The following is a 19566-nucleotide window of genomic DNA, read 5'->3' on the forward strand; positions in this document are numbered from 1 at the left end:
TGGGGGACAGATAGGAATACAGGTTCAGGGGGATACAGATAGGGGATAGACCAGACATCCAAGTTCAAAGGGACACAGATGGGGGGACAGACAGGAATACAGGTTCAGGGGGACACAGATGGGGGACAGACCAGATATCCAGGTTCAGAGGGACACAGATGGGGGGACAGATGAGAATACAGGTTCAGGGGGGACACAGATAGGGGATAGACCAGACATCCAGGTTCAAAGGGACACAGATGGTGGGGCAGACCTCCAGGTTCCGAGGGACAAAGAGGGTGAGCAGAACCAACTTAGTGCTTGCTCTCTGAGCCAACAATCTCTTTGCTAGTCTTTGAACAAACTGTACTTTTAGCTTTAGGGACTTCAGATTTCCACTTTAATAGCTAGAGGACAAGTGAGAATAAGGCTGCATACTACACTGAAGAAAGCTGTGGAGAGCAAAGTCCAGGTATCCACCCACACCACCACAAACCACAAACCACAGAAGCCACATTTGTTACAAAGAACAAGTTTCCATGAGGCCACGTGTGTCAAGCCACAGGCTGACTGTGGAAAGAGCTGTCCCTATACGAACGCAGCTCTGACACTGCCCCCAGCTTCCAATATCCCCAGCTCACCGTGTCTCCAGCTCACTGTGTCCCCAGCTCACTTTGTCCCCAGCTCACTGTGTCCCCAGCTCACCTTGTCCCCAGCTCACTGTGTCCCCAGCTCACCTTGTCCCCAGCTCACCTTGTCCCCAGCTCACTGTGTCCCCAGCTCACCTTGTCCCCAGCTCACCTTGTCCCCAGCTCACTGTGTCCCCAGCTCACCTTGTCCCCAGCTCACCTTGTGCCCAGCTCACCTTGTCCCCAGCTCACTTTGTGCCCAGCTCCCGGCTCCCAGCATTCGTGATTCACCATACTCTTCTCTCGGTGTTCCTGCTCACAGTGTTCCGCTTAGGGCAGTCCTGGCTGACAGGTTTTCTTAGCTCCTGACAGTCCTGGCTGACACTATTCCCAATGCACTAATACAGCCTCAGTTCATGGTGTTCTCAACTTACACCAGATTCCGAGGTCATGGCCCTGCACACTCACTGCATTTTCAGCTCACGGTTTTACCTGATCATGGTATCCCCAACCCATACTATTCTCAGCCCCTGGTATTCCTACACCGTGATATTTCAAGTTCAGTGCATCTTTAGCACATGGTATTTCCATGCCGAGGCATTCCCAGCTCAAAGGATTCTCAGCAACCTTATTTACTTCCAGCCCATGGCGTCCCAACTCCTGGTCTCAGCGCACGGTGTCTCAGGTTGCCATGTCTCATCGTAATCTCCCCAACTCATCCTGCACACACACCCCTGTGTTCTCTGGTATTCCCAGGTCACAGCATCCCCAGGCTTCCGTGTCCTAGTGCTCCCAATGCTCCCAGTGCACAGTCTTCCTGACGGCGCGTCTAACTCATGCTGCTCTGAGTTTGTGATGGTCCCAGAGCCCACTCACCGTCACCGAGGAATTGGCCTGCATCGTGATGCTGGGGAGGAACCGGTACAGCGACACTGCTTGTCCACCCACGTTTTGTTGGAGAATGTGGTTTCCAATCTCCACTTCTCTGTCACTGGAAGAGTTAACGATCCTCACAAATAAACCCTTGGCATTTATGTCAGCTATTTTAACGTCTCCAAGAGAACTAGAAAATAAGAAACAAAAATAAGGTGGGTTTGGATAGAAATGACTTTGGCACACAGTAAGAAGTCAGCAATGTGCTGTAAGCCCACAATCTCAACACTCAGAACATAGAGGCAGGAGAATCACAAATTCAAGGTCAGTCTAATCCATGTAGCAAGTTCCAAGCCAGCTAAGGCTTCATAGGGGACCAAAGATAGATGATAGATAGATAGATAGATAGATAGATAGACAGACAGACAGACAGACAGACAGAATTCAAATAATGACAAGCTAAGTTATCGACTCTCTTAGGCAATAGTGTGTGTGAATTTTTTTAGTGACTTATTTTTATTTTATGTAAGCCACCATATGGTTGCTGGAAATTGAACTCAGGACCTTTGGAAGAATGGTCAGTGCTCTTAACCTCTGAGTCATCTCTCCAGCCCCCAAGACTTGTGTATTTTGCAACCTAAGGAAAAAATGTCTTGACCTATTGGTTCTGATCATGGAAAATTGTGGGCTTCATGCCTGGACATAGGTGAACGGACCCCCTGCTGATAACAACCTATCAGACCCAAATGTGTTAAAAAGATAGTTCCTTGCAGACCCTAACCCACACAAAAGGTGTCAAAAGATAACTGTTTGAAGAAAAACATATCAAAGGTGCCCTGGAGACAAGCCCTCCCTCCCCAAGTGTCCTGGGATTGTCTCCTGCTGTTCACGTATACTTAGTTTAAAAACCCAGAGGCTGGAAGGTTTGGGGCACACTCCCCACTTCTCCCTCATAGCTGTCTCCCCTTGTCTTTCTTTTATCATTAAGCTTAGTGAATTAAAATCTAGTTCTTTGACTCTTGACTGTTTTAATGTAATCAAGTGCAGTCTGGCCCTTCACAAGCCAGAGGCTCCCTTCCCCCTATGGAAGGGTCACAGATTTCTATTGTCTCAACCCCAGCTAAGCTTGGCTGCCCTGCACTCCCTCCCTGCCCAGAAGGCCTTCTTCACGACCAGTCTCAGGACAGAGCCCCCTTTAGCTAGCCTCCAGAAGGCTGAAGAAAACTCTGTGACCAGATTCTCAGCCCAGCCTCTTAGAGAAAGGAGCCCACAGAAAATGTGATTAAAATTTTCTCTATTCCCTACTCTCAACAGAAGCCACCATGACATCACTCAAACGGAAAGGGCTGGAGAGATGGCTCATTGGCTATGAGCACCTGCTGCTCTTGCAGAGGACTTGGGTTTGGTTTCCAGAACCCACATGACAGCTCACAACTTCCAGTATGTCAAGTTCCAGGGGATCTGATGCCCTCTACTGGCCTCTGAGGCTGCCACATGCACATGGTGCACAGTCATATGTGCAGGCGCTCGCACATATGCCCAGAAAGAAGTAAGTCTTAAAGTACGGGCATAAAAAGTTAAACCATGTAGTTCCTTTCTGATAGAGTGACCATGAGGATGAACAGCCGCTATGAGCTAAAAATAATTCCGAAACTTGACACTATATACATGCAATAGCATTTTTGTTTGTTTCTAGCTTGTGTTGACAATGCAGTATGCTGTGGGACCTGTGCTCATCATCTGCACATCTGAAATCTTCAGAGTGTCACACGCAACACACCTGAAGGTCATGGCCTCACTGTGGAGAGTTAGGGACAGCATCAACATCTCTTGACTGGTTATAATAACGCATATTGCTTACATATCCAGCACTTGACAAAAACACAGTTGCATTGCATTATCTGTTTCCCCACAACTCCTTATCTGTAATGCCAAATTAAAAAAAGTTATGGAAAATTAAAACATAATTTATTCGCATACACATATGTATATGGTGCACATGTGTATGGGTTTACACATTCATGTGTGGGAAGCACATGTGTTTGTGTGTTCACAAGTGTGCAGTAGTGTAGAGGTTGAGGTTCATGTTACCTGCCTTTCTTAGTCACTCTACCCTATTCACTGAGGCAGGAGCTTGCCATTTCAGCTGGTCTGGCTAGCCTTGCCTGGGAGGTCTCCTGTCTTCACCATCTGAGCACTGAGACTGCAGGTGAGCACTAAGGCCCTGCAGCTCTCACATGCTTCAGACCCTGTAGGCACAACTCCCACAAGCCCCCAGTGCTGAGCCCATCCTACCCGCTGTGACCCACACTGCATCCCTTCCTGCAGCTGGCATGAGGTCACTTCCTTCTTCACCGCATGACTTCCATGGTCACAATCTGGAATGACCTTTGCACAATTCTGATCTGACATGGCCACATCCCCCCACTCTGTGACTTCCTTGGAGACTAAGCCACCCTCCCAGCTCGGCAGCAGACCCTGCTTGCTCTCCCTGTCCCAACCCCTTCTTCCTTAGGTCTGAACCGTGGCCACAGAGAGTTCTTTGGGAGAGGATAATGCACATGGCTGTCGACTTCCTCGGGGCACCACAAATGCTGGTGCTGCCTTTGCTGCCCACACCTTGCCAGCTCTCCCATGTGAGATGAACTAATGCTGTCAGCATCACGAGTTCAAAATGGCTCATTATTTCAATTTGTTTCCCCCTTGTTTGGCACTTAGTTTTCCTTTTTGGTGAAACTGCTGGTTTATATTCCTATCATTTTGTTCACTTTTCTATTGTCTGGTTTGCATTTTTATAATTTATTAATAGCACAATGTTTCACATGTATCACAGGAAGAGAGGCTATAATGCATCTCTTTTGGTGCATGTTAAGCTTTGGGTAGAAAATGTCCTGTGTGGGGCTAGAGAGATGGCCCAGTGGTTAAGAGCCTGGGCTGCGTTTCCAGAGGACCTGGGTACAATTCTCAGCACCCACGTGGCAGCTCACGGCTGTCTGTAATTCCAGTTCCAAAAGGATCTGACATCCTCACACAGACATACATGCAAGCAAAAGACTAGTGCACAGAAAATAAAAGTAAATTATTAAAAAATAAAACGAAATGAAATGTCCCATTTATTAGGACGCTTGGTCTCCAGGTGATGGCGCTGTTTGGGCAAGGTGTGGAACCTTTAAGAGGTGGGGGGTCACTGGAGGATGTGGGTCACTACCGGTGGGCCCTGAGGGTTATAGCCGGCACTGCCATCTTAACAGTCTTCTGTTAAGCAGCAAGAGTCCGAATACTGAGAGGCCCAGTCTGCTCTGCTGTGCCCATAACAAGCAACTTCACTTCACACTGCTTTATAGTGTTTTACAACTCTTCTCTCATTTTCCTTCTTCAGGGGTAGCCTAAGTGTGCCCAACTTTCACCCCAGGGGCCTATCAACATGCTAATGAAAAATTAAAAAGCCTTTGCAAGCTACAGTTAAAGTTGTAGGTTTTGAGAGTCTATACTAGGCCGCTCAACTGGGTCCTAATGCAGTGAAGCCTTGAAACTGAGCAGAAGGGATGGACGCTGCTGCTGGCATGTGTTCGGGGACCCAGTGCTAAAGCCAGGGGACCTGAATCTCACTAATAACCCCAAAGAGCTTGGTGCAGGTTCTCACCCAGCTGGGTGGCACTTGGAAGAATCACGCAAAGCAAGCCAGGCTTACGACCTACACAGCTGTAGTGCAGGCCAGCAGGATGGCTCAGCAGACACAGCTGAAGTGCGGGCCAGCAGGATGGCTCAGCAGGTAAAGGCACCTGCTACCAAGCCTGACAAGCTGAGTTAGATGTTGGAATCCACACGGTGGAAGGAGAAAATGAAATTCCACAGATTGTTCTTTAGTTTCTACATGCATGGTTTCCCCTAACACCCCCTCCCCCAACGTATAATAAACTGTACTAAAAGCTGGGGGCTACTTTGTTTAAGTCATGAAGTTAGTGGCAACTTGTTATGACAGCAAAATAAAACTAATACACACAACTTATGAATGTATGATCACCAAGTCAGAACCAAGCCACAAGCTTAGCCCCACTGTCCTTTTTGGAAATTTACTTCAGTGTCCCCTGTCTTTTTCTTTCTTTTCTTTCTTTCTTTCTTTCTGCAAATCAACTGTGAGGCAATGTTTTTGCTGTGTTTTGAAGATGTCTTTAAATTCTGGGCCATTCTCTTTTAGAAGTCTGCAGTATCTAGGTTGTTGGCTTTTTTTATGCTCTACGAGTCAGTAATATTCATGTAGTGTTCGGCTTTGTTGTCTTTAATAGTCTGGGAGAAAATTCTCTGCTCTTGGCGGAATAGTCCATCCACACACTCTTAACCATCCTTCTTCAGCAACTACAATTATAATTAGATTTAAAGTTTTGTTTTTAAGTGTGTGTGTGTGTGTGTGTGTGTGTGTGTGTGTGTGTGTGTGTTGTGTACATACAGGAAATGCTGCTGTGTGTGTGGAAGTCATGGAACAGTTTATGGGTGTCAGTTCTTCCATCTCAGGCACCCCCCACCCCCAGGACCAAACTCAGGCCTTCACACTTGGTGGCAAGCACCCTTCCCTTCTGAGCCAACTTCATCTTCCTGGCACTTGGTTTCTTTTCAGTCTTGTCCTGTTGCTCTATTCCCCTTATTCTCTGTAACTCAGATTGGACACTTTCATCAATAACTTCCTCTCCTACTGTATCCAATACACTGTTAACCCTGTGTGCTGAAATGACAGTCTCTGAACTTGGACAATGTATTGTATTGCTGCTTTTGGTCCTCTTGCCTTTGGTGTACAGATCTAGGCTGACAGTGTTAGCCTGTCACAGCAGCTCAGCTGCTGCCTGTTCCCCCCTCAGACACCTGTACGACCTCATCCCCAAGGCCTGCCTCTGGAGTCCCTTTGTGTTCGGCCTGGACTTCCTGTGCGTGGTGTTGTTCTGATTTAATTTCTGAAATCGTGTATTTGAACTCAGCAGAGAGATCATTTAAGGCTCTGCATAACACTTTGTCAACAGAGAATGCATCCTTCACTCCTGGCAGCCACCTAATTTTTAACATAAACAGGCCCACGCCAGCCTCATTGGATCAGTTTGAAGTAGCTGAACACTAGGCTGGCATAACACAGTCTTACTACACCGCAGGAGGTGCCTTTGGCACTCTTACTGGAAACCTGAGGTTGTTTGTCAGTGTCCCCCCTTGACACCTCCCTAATGCCAGTTTCTACGCCACACTCATGCCTAAGTCCCTCGCTGATCAGCCCCTTATCTGCTAATTCCAAACTGGTAACTGGTGAGTGGCTCTCCAAACCCCAGCTGGCCCCTCTGGTTCTGGCTCCTACAAGAGGCAATATGGGTGCACTCCTCTCTTCACTGTCCCCCGAACAGGTGCCTCTCCTCACACCCACCAGCACGTGGGCATCTGCTTCAAGGAGACACGCATCTGAACTTACACGGCCAATTTTCCCTTCTCTCCTGTGTTAGCATTATGACTCTGACTGAATTGTGGATATATCTTTTTTCTCTTCTTTCAAACTCTAGGATCCTGTGATGTCATTCTCATCTTCCCAGTACTGCTCTCTCTGTTGTATGGTTTTATTTTTTTAAAGTTTTATTTAGTTACTGTATTTATGTCTATATATGGTTGCCTGTGTCAGTTTATGTACATTAAACGCATGCAGGAACCTAAGGGGGGCAGAAGACAGTGGAGCCTGGGTCTGGGGTTACAGGCAGCTGCAAGCTGGGAACTGGTCCTTTACAAGAGCAGTCGGGACTCTTAGCCACTGGGTCATCTCTTCAGCCCATTTTCCTTTAAAGAACACATTTTTGCCTTCCAGGTGCCCCCTTTTCCCTGTTACAAATGGTATCTGATTTTAAAAAAAGATTTATTTACTTATTTATTATGTATACAGTGTCCTGCCGCCATGTACACCTACAGGCCAGAAGAGGGCACCAGATCTCATTATAGATGGTTGTGAGCCACCATGTGGTTGCTGGGAATTGCTCTTAACGTCTGAGCCATCTCTCCAGTCTCTTGGCTTTTATCTTTAAACAGATGAATAGGTCAGCTATTCCTCTGTAGCATAAACGCTCAAATATTTGTACTTGCTTTTTAAAACTCTTTCATGGTCCAGTGAAGTTTTATTATCATGCTAAACTTGGTTTTTCTGCATATATATAAGACACATTTGTCTGGAACAGAATGTTGCATGTGACAGGGTACTTGACTCACCCTCCTAATAAAGACCAAATGCTACAGGAAAATAATTCATACAACTCATGGAAATTCCGAGGCTGTTGACCCGATGCCACAGCCCTCAAGAGTCACCCCTCCTCTTCCCTGCAAGCCTCGGCATCTGTCTTTACTAGGACAGCTGGCTTGAGACTTCTGCTCATAACCTGTGGTGAGCTAAGCATGGACGCCAAGGTGTCAATCTTCCTGTCTGTAGCTTCTGCACACATTTGATTTGTAAGGGCATTGGGAAGACACAAGTGATGCCACCAGAAAAAAAAAAAATCATGTTCCTTTACTTAAGCATGAATGTGTGTAGTGCTGGGTTCTTGCCAGCACTGTACTGTTTTTCTGCTTTCGGGCTTCTGTTTCTCTGTGATTTGCTGTCAACTTTAGGATTTCACTTCCTCTAACCATATGTAACATTCTTAATACAAGTGGCATCCAAGTTTGTAACTGGGGCATGTATGGGGTGGGCGGTACTGTCTGGTGAAGTGGGGAACAGACACCTCCAGGAGGGTGGAAATGCTCAGCCTGAATCAGGGTTCCTGCGGGAACAGAAGGGTTTTGCAGCCTCACTGGCTGTGCAGGAGAACAGACGTCCACACACTAATTGGCTAGAGCCCAGTACAGTCTAGAGTTTTCTCCCACTGGACTCTAGAATAAAGACACTGCTTGGGCGTCACACTATCCAGCCTCAGCTGCCAATTGGACACAGCCTGGTGTCAGCCGGGAGCAGAGCCTTGACAGAGGCCCTGCCTAGGTCAGGCTGGCATATGGGCTTGTCTTGGGAATTTCTTGTTAATTGACATAGGAGGACCCAGCCTGCTGTGTGAGGCAGCCCCCCCCCCCCCCCCCCATTGGGAAGATGGTCCTGGGCTAGCTAGGAAAGTTAGGTAGGCATGAGTGAGCCAGCAAGTGGAGTTCCTCCATGGCTCCCGCCTTCCTGCTCTGACACCCCTCAAGGATGGATTCTGACCTGGGAGTTTCAGGCAGATGGACCCTCCCTTCCCTAACCTGCTTTTGGTCAGAGTGTTTCATCACAGTGAACAGTAAGAGGCTACAATAGCAGTAGATACAGAGGCAGACTGGAAGATTCCCCCTTAGTGTCACTTCCTCACTCCTAAAGTAAAGGACTGCACTTGGCAGGGCCTAGGTACAGGGAGTGTGCTTGCACACGTGACTAGTCAAAGTACTAGCAGCATCCCTACCTCATGTCCTGCTTGCCTACAAATCTTTCCCCTACCTACTGTTGGCAAATATTGAAACGATCTTCAGAGATGGTGGGTGGTGGTGGAAAACAAACAACAATTTTGACTGAAAGCATCCGGTCCGCCCCCTCATTGCTCCTTCTTGCCAGGCAGAACAAGAGGACGGGGGTTTCCCTGGGGCTCACACCGCCGAGAACTGTAAGAAATACATGTTGCTAAAGATACTGGGCCATTGATGCCTGACAAGTGGGAATGCCCAGCAGACTGGAAACCAATGCACTGACTGAGCTTGTAAACTTCCCCAAAGAGAGGGAACCACACAGGACCAGTGGGTTCTCTCCCTAGTGTTAGGATCCAGGGAGGTCAAGGTGACAGGCAGAGTAGCAGAGAGGACAGTGTTCCTACGCAGAGGGAGCTCAAGAGCGTCCAGTCCTCTGTGGACTCAGAGCTTCTTCAGCTCATAGGTGAACAAAACTCCCCAAGGCTGGAGGAAAAGACACTTGAAGGGTGAGCATCACAAAGGCTGCCTGTTCTCACCAGCCCCCTGGAGCACCGCATGCTAACCCCTGGGGCACCCCATGCTAGCTGACTCCTGGAGTACCGCATGCTAACCCCTGGAGCACCTCATGCTAACCCCTGGAACACCCCATGTTAACCCCTGGAGAACCGCATGCTAACCCCTAGAGTACCTCATGCTAACCCCTGGAGCACCACATGCTAACCCCTGGAGCACCACATGCTAACCCCTGGAGGACCACATGCTAACCCCTGGAGCATAACATGCTAACTAACCCCTGGAGTACCACATGCTAACCCCTGGAGCCCAACATGCTAATCAACGCCTGGAGTTGAAAAGCCTGAAAAACAAGGCCAAGCTTGGGGCCATTTGACCCCTGCCCTAGTTCCAAGAACCAGCAAAACAAAACACCACCTGCAGCTTTAGGAAAACACCACCTGCAGCTTTAGGGAAACACCCCGGAAAGCCCCCACACGGCCTGGTCTCTGCCCCCAGTTAACCCGGCCCAAGCCAATCATCCTGCTCACATACCTCAGATACAGCAGCCCAGCCAATCAGTTTAAAGGCCAGCTCCTCCCCCTGGCTTGCGGTTTTAGTCTTTATAAGCAGTCTGTAACAGCTACTGGGGTCCTTTGCCTCCCGACTGCTGAGGGACCCTTACACATCAACAATTGGGACTTCTGGTGTGTCAGTAATAAATTTTACCTATACCACTCAGCTGGTGTGACTTGAGTGGTTTCTCGAGGTGACCCCCTTACCGAATTGGACTTCCAGGGTCCAACATTGTAGAGGGTCCAACAGAGTACCACATGCTAACCCTTGGAGCGCCCCATGCTAACCCCTGGAGCACAACATGCTAACCCCTGGAGCACCACATGCTAACTAACCCCTGGAGCACAACATGCTAACTAACCCCTGGAGAACCGCATGCTAACCCCTGGAGCACCACATGCTAACCCCTGGAGCACAACATGCAGTCCTCAGAAGACTTTGGGCCAAAAGGGGGAATATTTAGTTTAAACAAATAAAACAACATATTAGAGAGTAGTGGCACAAGTTCAAGTAGCCTAATTCATGTGTTGAAAGGGGATTTGAAGACATAATGGTCAATTTTTTTTCAAATTTAAAATGTTAAATCCAGGCTTAATGATAGTAAGTATTAAAAAAAAAAATCTGAAGTTACACCAAAGTACATCCTAGCGTACCAAAGTGGTTGTGGGCTTTGGTGGTGGGCAAGTGACTGCTGTCACAGCATGAGAGCCCAACCCCAGAACCTACACAATGAGCCAGGTACAGTAGTGTACACTTGTAACCCAGCACTGGAGACGCAAAGGCAGGCAGAACCCTGGGGCTTACCGGGCAGTCAGCCCAGCCTTCAGAGCAAACTGAAGACAGAGGGAGAGCCTGTCTATTAGAATTACCTGGGGCTGTAAATAATGGCAGACGCCTCATTTCCCAAGAGGTTCTGACTGCGCAGCAGTCCGGACACGGAGAGCATGCTGGCCCTCCCAGCTGGGTCATCCTACTGGACACAGAACTGGTGCTCCAGGATGCTCTCTCAGACTCTAAATCTGCAAGTCTTACACAAGTTTATCTTCTGAAGCCTGTCTAAATGACAGCTCCTTCACAAAGCTGTGGAAGGTTGGTCTGATGCATTTCGATGCTAATTACTGTTTGCTGTCTCTGTACTCCAAGGGGGGCGGGCTGCTCTGTAACCTTGCCAAGGAACTTCCTGTTTGATCAATAAAGGGCCATCACATCTGGGCAGAGCAAATGGGATGGGGAGGCTAAGGTTCCAGGGCTAGGGAGAGAGAATCTTAGGAAAAAGGAAAAGAGCAGGAAGCAGGCAACCAAGCCGCGAGTTAGAGGAAGGAAGAAGCACGTGGCTGGCGTGGATGGAGGATTTGGCCCAGATGATGAAAATTAGCAAGTACTTGGGATTATGGATGGGAGATAGTTTGATAGAAATTATTAGAAGCAGATGGCATGGGATGGGGTAGGTATCCCAGACCTGCCCCACTATGGGTTGTAGTTTGGGGGATTAATATCTGCCCTGCCCCAGGTTAACTAAGGCTATTTTAAAATATAACAGGTGTCTGTGTCTTGATTAATTGCTAGCAGGTTAGAAAACACTGCTGTAATAATAATAATTATAGGTCTGATAATAAACATTATGAGGTCATACTGACAAATTAACCATAACACAGCATCTTCTGAGATGACTCCAGGCTGGAAGCAAGCTCTCTCCCACTGTCTGGCATTCTATTTATCCTTCCCTGACCTGGAAGTTCTTAAAGTCACACTCAGAAGTGATGCTGGCTCTGTTGGTAAAGTGCTCTTAGGATGCGGCTTCAGTCTGCCTACCTGTGATGTCACTGCCTGCCTGCCGTGGGGGTGTGGCCCTGCCCAGTATATAAAGGGCAGACCTACCTCACCCCTCCCTCTCTTACCTCTTTCCCTTTTCCTCTCTGTCTCTGACTTGGGTACCCCTTCCCCCTTCCCTTCTCCCCCCCAATGCTCACTTAATAAACTTCCCCATATAATATCTGTTGCCCGGCATCTTGGTATCTTATATCTTATTTTTAATTATTAAACTCACCATGCATGCATGAAGACCTGAGTTGTTCCTAGAGCCTATGTGAAAAATCCTGGTGTAGTAGCATGCACTTAGAATTCCACTAGTGGGGAGGGAGAGAGTGGGCTCACTGACAGATCCCTAGCTTACTTGGGAGTGTCCAATCAATGAGAAATCCTGACTCCAAAAATAAGGTGGATGGCTCCCATGGAACAGACCAAAACCTCCATATGCACAGGTGAGAGTGTACCTGAATACACACACACACACACACACACACACACACACACACACACACACACACACACACACACACACACACACACACTACAGAGAAATACCCAAGCCGAGATCATCCAAGATGGCGTCGATTGCACACTATGTCTGATCTGCGGAACAGCAGTGACTGCACAGCCACCAAAGGACCATTCTGAGAGCTCCAAAACACAGTGCTGGTGTTTCCCAGAAAGAAATAAATCCTGTCATGTGGATCATCCATGCCCTCCCACAGTAGGACCATAGGACCACGCTCCGGTGAGCTCCCAGGGACCCCGGCCCACCACCACTTTTCGAGTTGTGGCCCAATGCAGTGCGGGCCAAGGAGATAAGTGTTCAAGGAGGGGGTGGGAATTGAGAGCCCAAGCGAGGACTGCATGGCCCACACCACAGGCCTCACGGACCTCCTTTCACAGGCCGGGGCCATGCTCAGTGCCAAGAGCTGGATCATGCAGAGCTGGATACTAGGGGCAGCATCCAGGCAGGGGCCCATGGCGGATGGAGCACGTGATAGAACCAGAGACTCGGGAGGCACGAATCAACAGAGCCACAAGTTCCCCAGGACAAGGAACTGAGCTGGGCCAACATCAATGGTTTCTGCGAGATACTCAACGAAGACTTTGAGGGGCCTCCACTTGCCACCTGCTTGATATCCCACAAGATCCAGTACCCACAGGAGTAAGAGGCCATCCAGGCCTTGACTGCCAGCAACAATCTGGCAAATGGGGAGCAGGAGAGCTGGCCCTGAGGATATGGGAGCAGGCGAGCCAGCCCTGGGGACATGGGAGCCAGAGAGTTTGCCCTGCCTTGAGGACACAGGAGCTGGAGAGCTGTCCCTGCCCTGATGAGGTGGGAGTGAGTGAGCTGTCCTTGCCCTGAGGACACAGGAGTGGACCCTGATCCAGGGCTCTGAGTGGACCTCACCCCAACATCTACCCCATATATGACCTGCTGGAACACATGAAGGGGCCAGACCTGCAGATTCAAAGATTAAGGATCTCCCTGACACACGGCAACAACGGGATATCCGGCAGCAGTCCCAGTGAGGGTCTGGTAACGATAGTGTAGGCCTCCAACCAGACCCATGACTCATAGCAATGAACATTTGAAAATAAAAATATGTGGACAAAAGGCTATACTGTGTGATACACTACAGCTTCTGTGACAAGACTTTTTGTTTGTTTGTTTTACTGGGGAAAGGAGAGGGAATTTGGTGCATGACATGTAAATCATAGACATTCAATAAAAGTTTTTAAAAAAAGTAGGTCACTGGTGTAAAAATTCATTTTGTTCTTGTCTTTAACTCAGCAGCCTAATAGAAGAAAAAGATTAAATCCACCTGAATGGCTAGCTAGCAATAAAAAGGCCATGTATGCTTGGCCATCTTGACCCCCCACGTGGATTGTGCTGGGTAGTTTCCCCTGGCATCTTTGGAAAATTCATAACCATTGTTTGGTCCCTAGGAACTTCTATCTGTTGTCTCTCACTGCTCAGAGCACGTGTGGGATAGTTCAGGGAATTCCTTAAGGTTGTTAATAATAAATGGGCACAGCAACAGGTCAGAGCCCGGCTCTGTCCCGATCCACGACTGCAACAGAAGATGTTACGGTGTCAGATGGGTACCTGGATGTGAACTGGCCCACTTCTTCGAGAATCACAGACAAGTGTTTGGACACGTCCTCGGCTTGGGATGGGTGTGCAGTGAACCTCTTCGACTTTCCAAACAAAGAAAGGAAATAGTCCTCACCATCCCCCAGCAAAAATGTGTCCGAGTCCAATCTCAGTGGGAGCTGTTTCTTTGGAATCATGAAGCTTGTGCCTTTTAGAGAAAATGGACAAGCAAGTGAGAAGGACAGACAGATAGACACCAAAGGAATCTTAGGTGTCACCTCCACCCCGGCAGCCACAGAACCCCGCAAAGTCAGTGAGAACAGAAGCGTGGGTGGACGCCTCTGTCAGTATTCTGCAAAGGGCTCCTCCTCTGTGGGCATCTTAACTCTCTAGCCATCACTGCCACCCAGGCATCTCAGCCACAGAGATGGCGAACACTGCTTATTCCTGATGCCAGCCTTCATCAGGAGGATCCCTGGACCCATATGCTGGCAGTTTTAGTTCTCAATCAGTTCCAGAGCTCGCTCACAATGGACTCACAAACCACCATGCTGGGCCAGGCAGCTCAGTCTTTCTAGCAGGACCAGCGGAGGGTCCTTAGGAATTCACATGGCGGGTTTCTGTTCTCTACCAATTCTAGGACCCATTAACCACCATAGTAGCTGTAGACTTCCTCCTTACAGAGATGCTGCATTTGGGCACCTGCATTTACATGCATGCCCTGGATTTAAAACCTCAGATCTAGACTCATAGAATCTTGACCACAGCCAACCTACTCTGGGTGTGATACTGACACTGAGAAATAACCGAATGTTATTGGGACCAAATCCCTTGGGCCGGGAGGGAAGGAGCAGGTTGAGACACGTGCTGGGAACGTGCTTGGTACGTACTCTGCTTTGCCAGGCTGGTGTCTCCTCGGGAGCAGCTCAGGATGGTAGATTTAGAAGTCAGTGGTCCCATGGATGAGAAGGTGAAACCACTGTTCTGAGCACTGGCGATCTGGTAGAAGCTGAGAGGCAGGTCTTCGGAAAATGACTTCGACAGTAGTGACAGTGTGGAAGCCAAATCCACTATCTTTGGGAAAAAGTGGACTGAAGACGGCTTCTTGGCTGAAGTCAGATTCCCAAGTTTCTCTTCTCTTCTGTGTGTAAAACCATAACAAACACAGTGTGACAACCAAGGGGACAGGTACTCAGAGTGCTGCTGAATGTGCCACACGCCCACTGGGGAACCCGGCATCCCGGAACTCTGGTTCCAACTGAGTAAATAAACTTGTTAGCCTGGTCTCATTGTATATTTCATTTTTAACTTAAAGATCAAAAGACTCTATTGTTGGTGGTTTTGAAAAGTAAAAATTTATAATAATCAGCATAACACCAGCTGGGACTTCAGTATTTCCTACTTGGCTTTTATGTACATCTCTTTTACTCAAATCAAGACAGGAGCACTTCTCTCTCCACGAGGGGCAGGAGACCTTGGTGCATGCTCACTGGTTGGCCTTGAGTTCCTGCAGCCGCTAAACGATGAACTAACTTTCCAACATTGACACTATCATGTGGATAATAACCTGCCTCCCCTGCCTCTCATGGAGACCAGAAAAGAGGTAAGAATGTCATTTTCAAGCACCACTGTAGTAAGTGATGTTTTTTTAGGCGCATGTTTTTTAAAAAAAAGATTCACAAAGCCTCACACAGCCATCTGAATAAAGTCTCCAAGCTTGTTCCAAGCTAATAGTGTTCTCATGACTGATCCTGGGACAAGGTGTAATGCCCAAAATTAACCTGCAAGTCCAGCCTGACTAGGAACCAGGCAACTTCCTGGAATGCTGGGAATTGTAGTTCTGGGAAATAGCAAAGCACCATGGGGAAGTGGCCTATAAGTTTGTCCTTATAAACCCCTGCAACACTTGGCTTGAGGCCACTCCAGCTAGGAAATTCCAGGGAATGGTCCTGACAAAAGTGCATCCCTTGGTCAGTATTTACCATTTAATAAAGTGCTTTAAAGTTGGCCCGAGGTGGTGGAGTTGTTTTTCCTGGAGAATCTCAGGATTAACAAGGTTTATAATGGACAACTCCATACCAACACCCTTCCAGTGGTCTCAGAGAAACTGGTGTGTGTGTGTGTGTGTGTGTGTGTGTGTGTGTGTGTGTGTGTGTGTGTGTGTGTGTGTAAATTGGAACAAAAGTTAATGTGTCTGAACCCTTTCATTACTCCATAAATCTGGACATATGGCTAGTTCAGCGCCCCCATGCCGGTCATGTCTACAAGATTTACTGTCAATTGGGAACCGACTTCTCTGCTTCCCAAATTACTTCTCTTTTCGCCCATTTCTCAGAGCACTTACACGACAGCTAATCTTGAGTGTAACAGGATTGGTGTACGAGAGGCCTAGGAGGGTCAGTGGAAGGCACACTCCTGCATGTGTCTACCAGAGATGGCCAGGTCAGAGGGCTTGCCCTCATGGTCGGGTTAGCCGGTGATGGAGTCACAGGAAACCACTGAGGTGGGCAAACTTGGGGAAGCGGCCATGACACCATGCCCTCGGGGTACATCTTTTCTGGTTTCCCATCTCTGCTCTGCTTTTGTCTTCCTCAGCCACAGCCTTCCTCCAAGCTTCGTCATCCTTGCCAGGGACTAAAGGTCATGGAGCCTCCAAGGCTGAGAGCCACAGAGCAGCTTTTGTCCTCTAGGACACCCCTGCAGGATGTGTCATGGTGGCACAGTTTGTAAGGGTGTTGTGGTTCCTATGGAACCAGGACCTGGAGCCTCCTCCGTCCCCTTCCCAACGTCCTCACTATTAATTATTGTATGATAATTAATCGATTCTTCACCCTGCACTCCCTCCCTGGAAACCTTGTATCTGGAGAGCTCATAACCAACAACAGGTGTTGCCAAATACACCTCTCAGAAAGTACAACCAAAAATTAAGAAATGTGAAGAGATGGCTTAGGCTTCAAATCTGCACTTCACTCGCCCAGCGCCCCGTAAGCTTGACCAGCCAGGATCAGCGATGCTCCACGTACTCACAGCTGTCTGAGCACTCTCTGGAGTCCGACCATGAGGACAGGGCAGAGTGTCTGCACGTAACGTCTCAGCACAGCCAGGGATGATCACGAGGGAAAACATCTCCCTTGCTTGTCTAGAGGAGCCTGGGAAGGGTTTCAGTCTTCCTTACATCTGGATTTCATTGCACACTGGCTCTGTTTTCTCATTTTGTGCACTCTCAACAAAGTTTTCCTCCAGGAAAACTACACCCCTTCCAAATATATTGAATTCCAGTGGAGAGTCCTGACAGGCCTGGGTGTAGCTCAAGTGGGGAAACTTGGCCCGGGGACACAGGAAGTCTTAGTTCTGTTGTTAAAAATGAATGTCTGATGCTGCGCACATCTTGGGAAGAGACTGAAGTTTTCAGGACTTGACTCCTATGGTGCAGCTGGCAGCGTGCAGCCATCTATGGAAGATAGGCGTCTCCTTACTGCCTTGAGTCCTGGCATTTGCCCAGCTCCATGGTATTCCCCTGTCTCTGGAGTTAAGGGCTACTAAGCCAGGAGTGACCGCAGGAGGTCAGGCCAGTGTTTGGAGAGACTGGGGCAATGTTGCTTTGGAGAGACTGACAGTTACTGTTTCTCACCTCCAAAAGCACTAAACAGCCCAGTGCTCAACAGTGAACACAGGGCGAAGTCCCAAGTAACAATCAGAGTTGAGTGCATTTGTTAGCGAACCAGGAACCCCCCACGCCAACACGATGGCTGACAGGTGGTTTGCAGCGGTGGTAGAAGTGACTGTTTTATATGTCACCCTTGCAAACACTTCCACAGCAGAATTCTAGTAATGTTTTACTGCTCGCCACATACAGTTTGCTGTTGGTGGTTAAGGTTTAGTGTTTGTGTTTTGGGACAATCTCACCATGTAGCTCAGGCTTCCTTCCTCAGCCTCCAGTGTGCTGGAAACCAAGGTGTGAGCCACCACAGCGCCACACCTGCCTCAGGCAAGCATTTAAGCAGATGGCCCTGGCCCATTAAATGGGTACTGTGAAACCCCACTCAGGTTTTATGGAAGAGTTCTGTCTAAGGGAATGCTTATGTTGCTCACGGGCTGGAGCCTTAGAAAACAGAGGTTGGGGAAACAGTTACTGCTGTGATTCAGTATAGTGTGGGAGTTTTGTTTTGTTTTGTTTTGGTTTTTCAAGATAGGGTTTCTCTGTGTAGCCTTGGCTGTCCTGAACTTGCTTTGTAGACCAGGCTGGCCTCGAACTCACAGCGATCGATCTACCTGCTTCTGCCTCCCAAGTGCTGGGATTATCTTTAGGTGGAATTTGTAGTGCCGATGACTCCCTAAGCCTCTGGGGATCAGGGGAAGCACCTCTGTGCTGAGCCGCCTCACCACCCCCACCCAAGTTACGGTTAAAGGTCTCTCTTTATCGCTGACCCTGAAGGCCAGAGCCTGCTCGCCCACTCCTGTCATTCTTACTTCTCTTCCTGCATGTTGCTGTCTTGCTTATTGAGGACGGTGTCACTGGTCAGAGACTCTGACGAGTCCTTCATCCTGGCTGTAGTGATGCGTTCTCTTTCCTAGATAAACAGACAATGGCGTCAGGCAAGGCAGTGACCACAGCTCCTGTTCAAGCGAGACTTTCTTTTTGGAGTGACCTTACCTGCAACTCCAACTATCTTCAACTTAATCAAGTTTAATGATTTCTTCGCTACCCTAGTCCTAGAAAGAAAACTCTCATGAGAAATGTTAAGTGTCGACACAGCCAAAGATCTGGGACAAATGGCAGAGGGGCCACGGAGCGCAGCTCAGTAACCTAGCCTTTATGAGGACAAACTCAGACTGGCCACTGCTGCCTCTTAGGAAACAGGCTGCGTCTCCATGGTTACGGAGCTTCCAGCTCTGAACTGGGACCGCTGCTGTCACACAGTGCTGAAGTTTCTGGGCCTTAAACAATGAGAGCCATATGTCCCTACAGATGCTGAAATGTCTAACATCCCGCTGTGGATTTCCGAGGTCCTAGGTCAGTATATAAGTGCCAGGGAGAATCTATCATGGCTCACGTTCCTACAACTCTTTGTCTCTTCTCCGTCTCCTCTTTTCCTCTCCCCTGACAAAGAGTTTGACTACACAGAATAGAAAACATGTAATTTTAAGGCACAAAGCAGTCTGTTAGTGGGGCTAACCACAGCCGGACAACATCCGGGATCCTGCAGGTACACCGAGAGCACAAGGTAGGAAAGACCCACGTAAGTCATTTCTTCTCTGTGGGGAAGCACACACTTCATGCTCCATGACAGACAGTGGTGTCAGGAAATACAATGACCAGATATGAAGTTATAACACACACACACACACACACACACACACACACACACACACACATGTGCTAGTATATACATATTATAGGATATATTGTGGATGGTGGTGAGGGGATGGGTGAGTTCATTCAAAATTCGTCAACAATCACCCACCACGTAACTGACTAGAGCTACAGCCTGGTACTTCCTGGTTCCCAGATGACGACACACCTTCCAAGTCAGAGTATAACTGTAAAGACCTTAGAAAAGGGCAGGAAGCTAGAAGGCAGTAAACATCCGGTTGCATTTCTCCGTCTTGAAGATGAAGCTGGTGCCCTGTAGACACCACGGCCTGTGATGGAACAATCTCACTGGGAGA

General features: G+C 48.4%; 1 protein-coding gene across 1 annotated transcript in view; it reads right to left on the reverse strand.

Moving 5' to 3' along the window:
• Lmntd1 (lamin tail domain containing 1) overlaps positions 1-18440 on the reverse strand; it is a 54647-nt gene extending 36207 nt beyond the window's left edge. The window contains exons 1-4 of the mRNA XM_051154635.1: positions 18367-18440; positions 14787-15037; positions 13909-14104; positions 1485-1671 (exon numbers count right to left, since the gene is read on the reverse strand). Of these exons, the coding sequence (XP_051010592.1) occupies positions 1485-1671; positions 13909-14104; positions 14787-15037; positions 18367-18440 (708 nt within the window). The remainder of the gene's footprint in view (positions 1-1484; positions 1672-13908; positions 14105-14786; positions 15038-18366) is intronic.
• Positions 18441-19566: the final 1126 nt, after the last annotated feature.

This window comes from Acomys russatus, chromosome 13 (assembly GCF_903995435.1).
Source record: "Acomys russatus chromosome 13, mAcoRus1.1, whole genome shotgun sequence".
In the NCBI taxonomy this organism is placed as follows: Eukaryota; Metazoa; Chordata; class Mammalia; order Rodentia; family Muridae; genus Acomys; species Acomys russatus.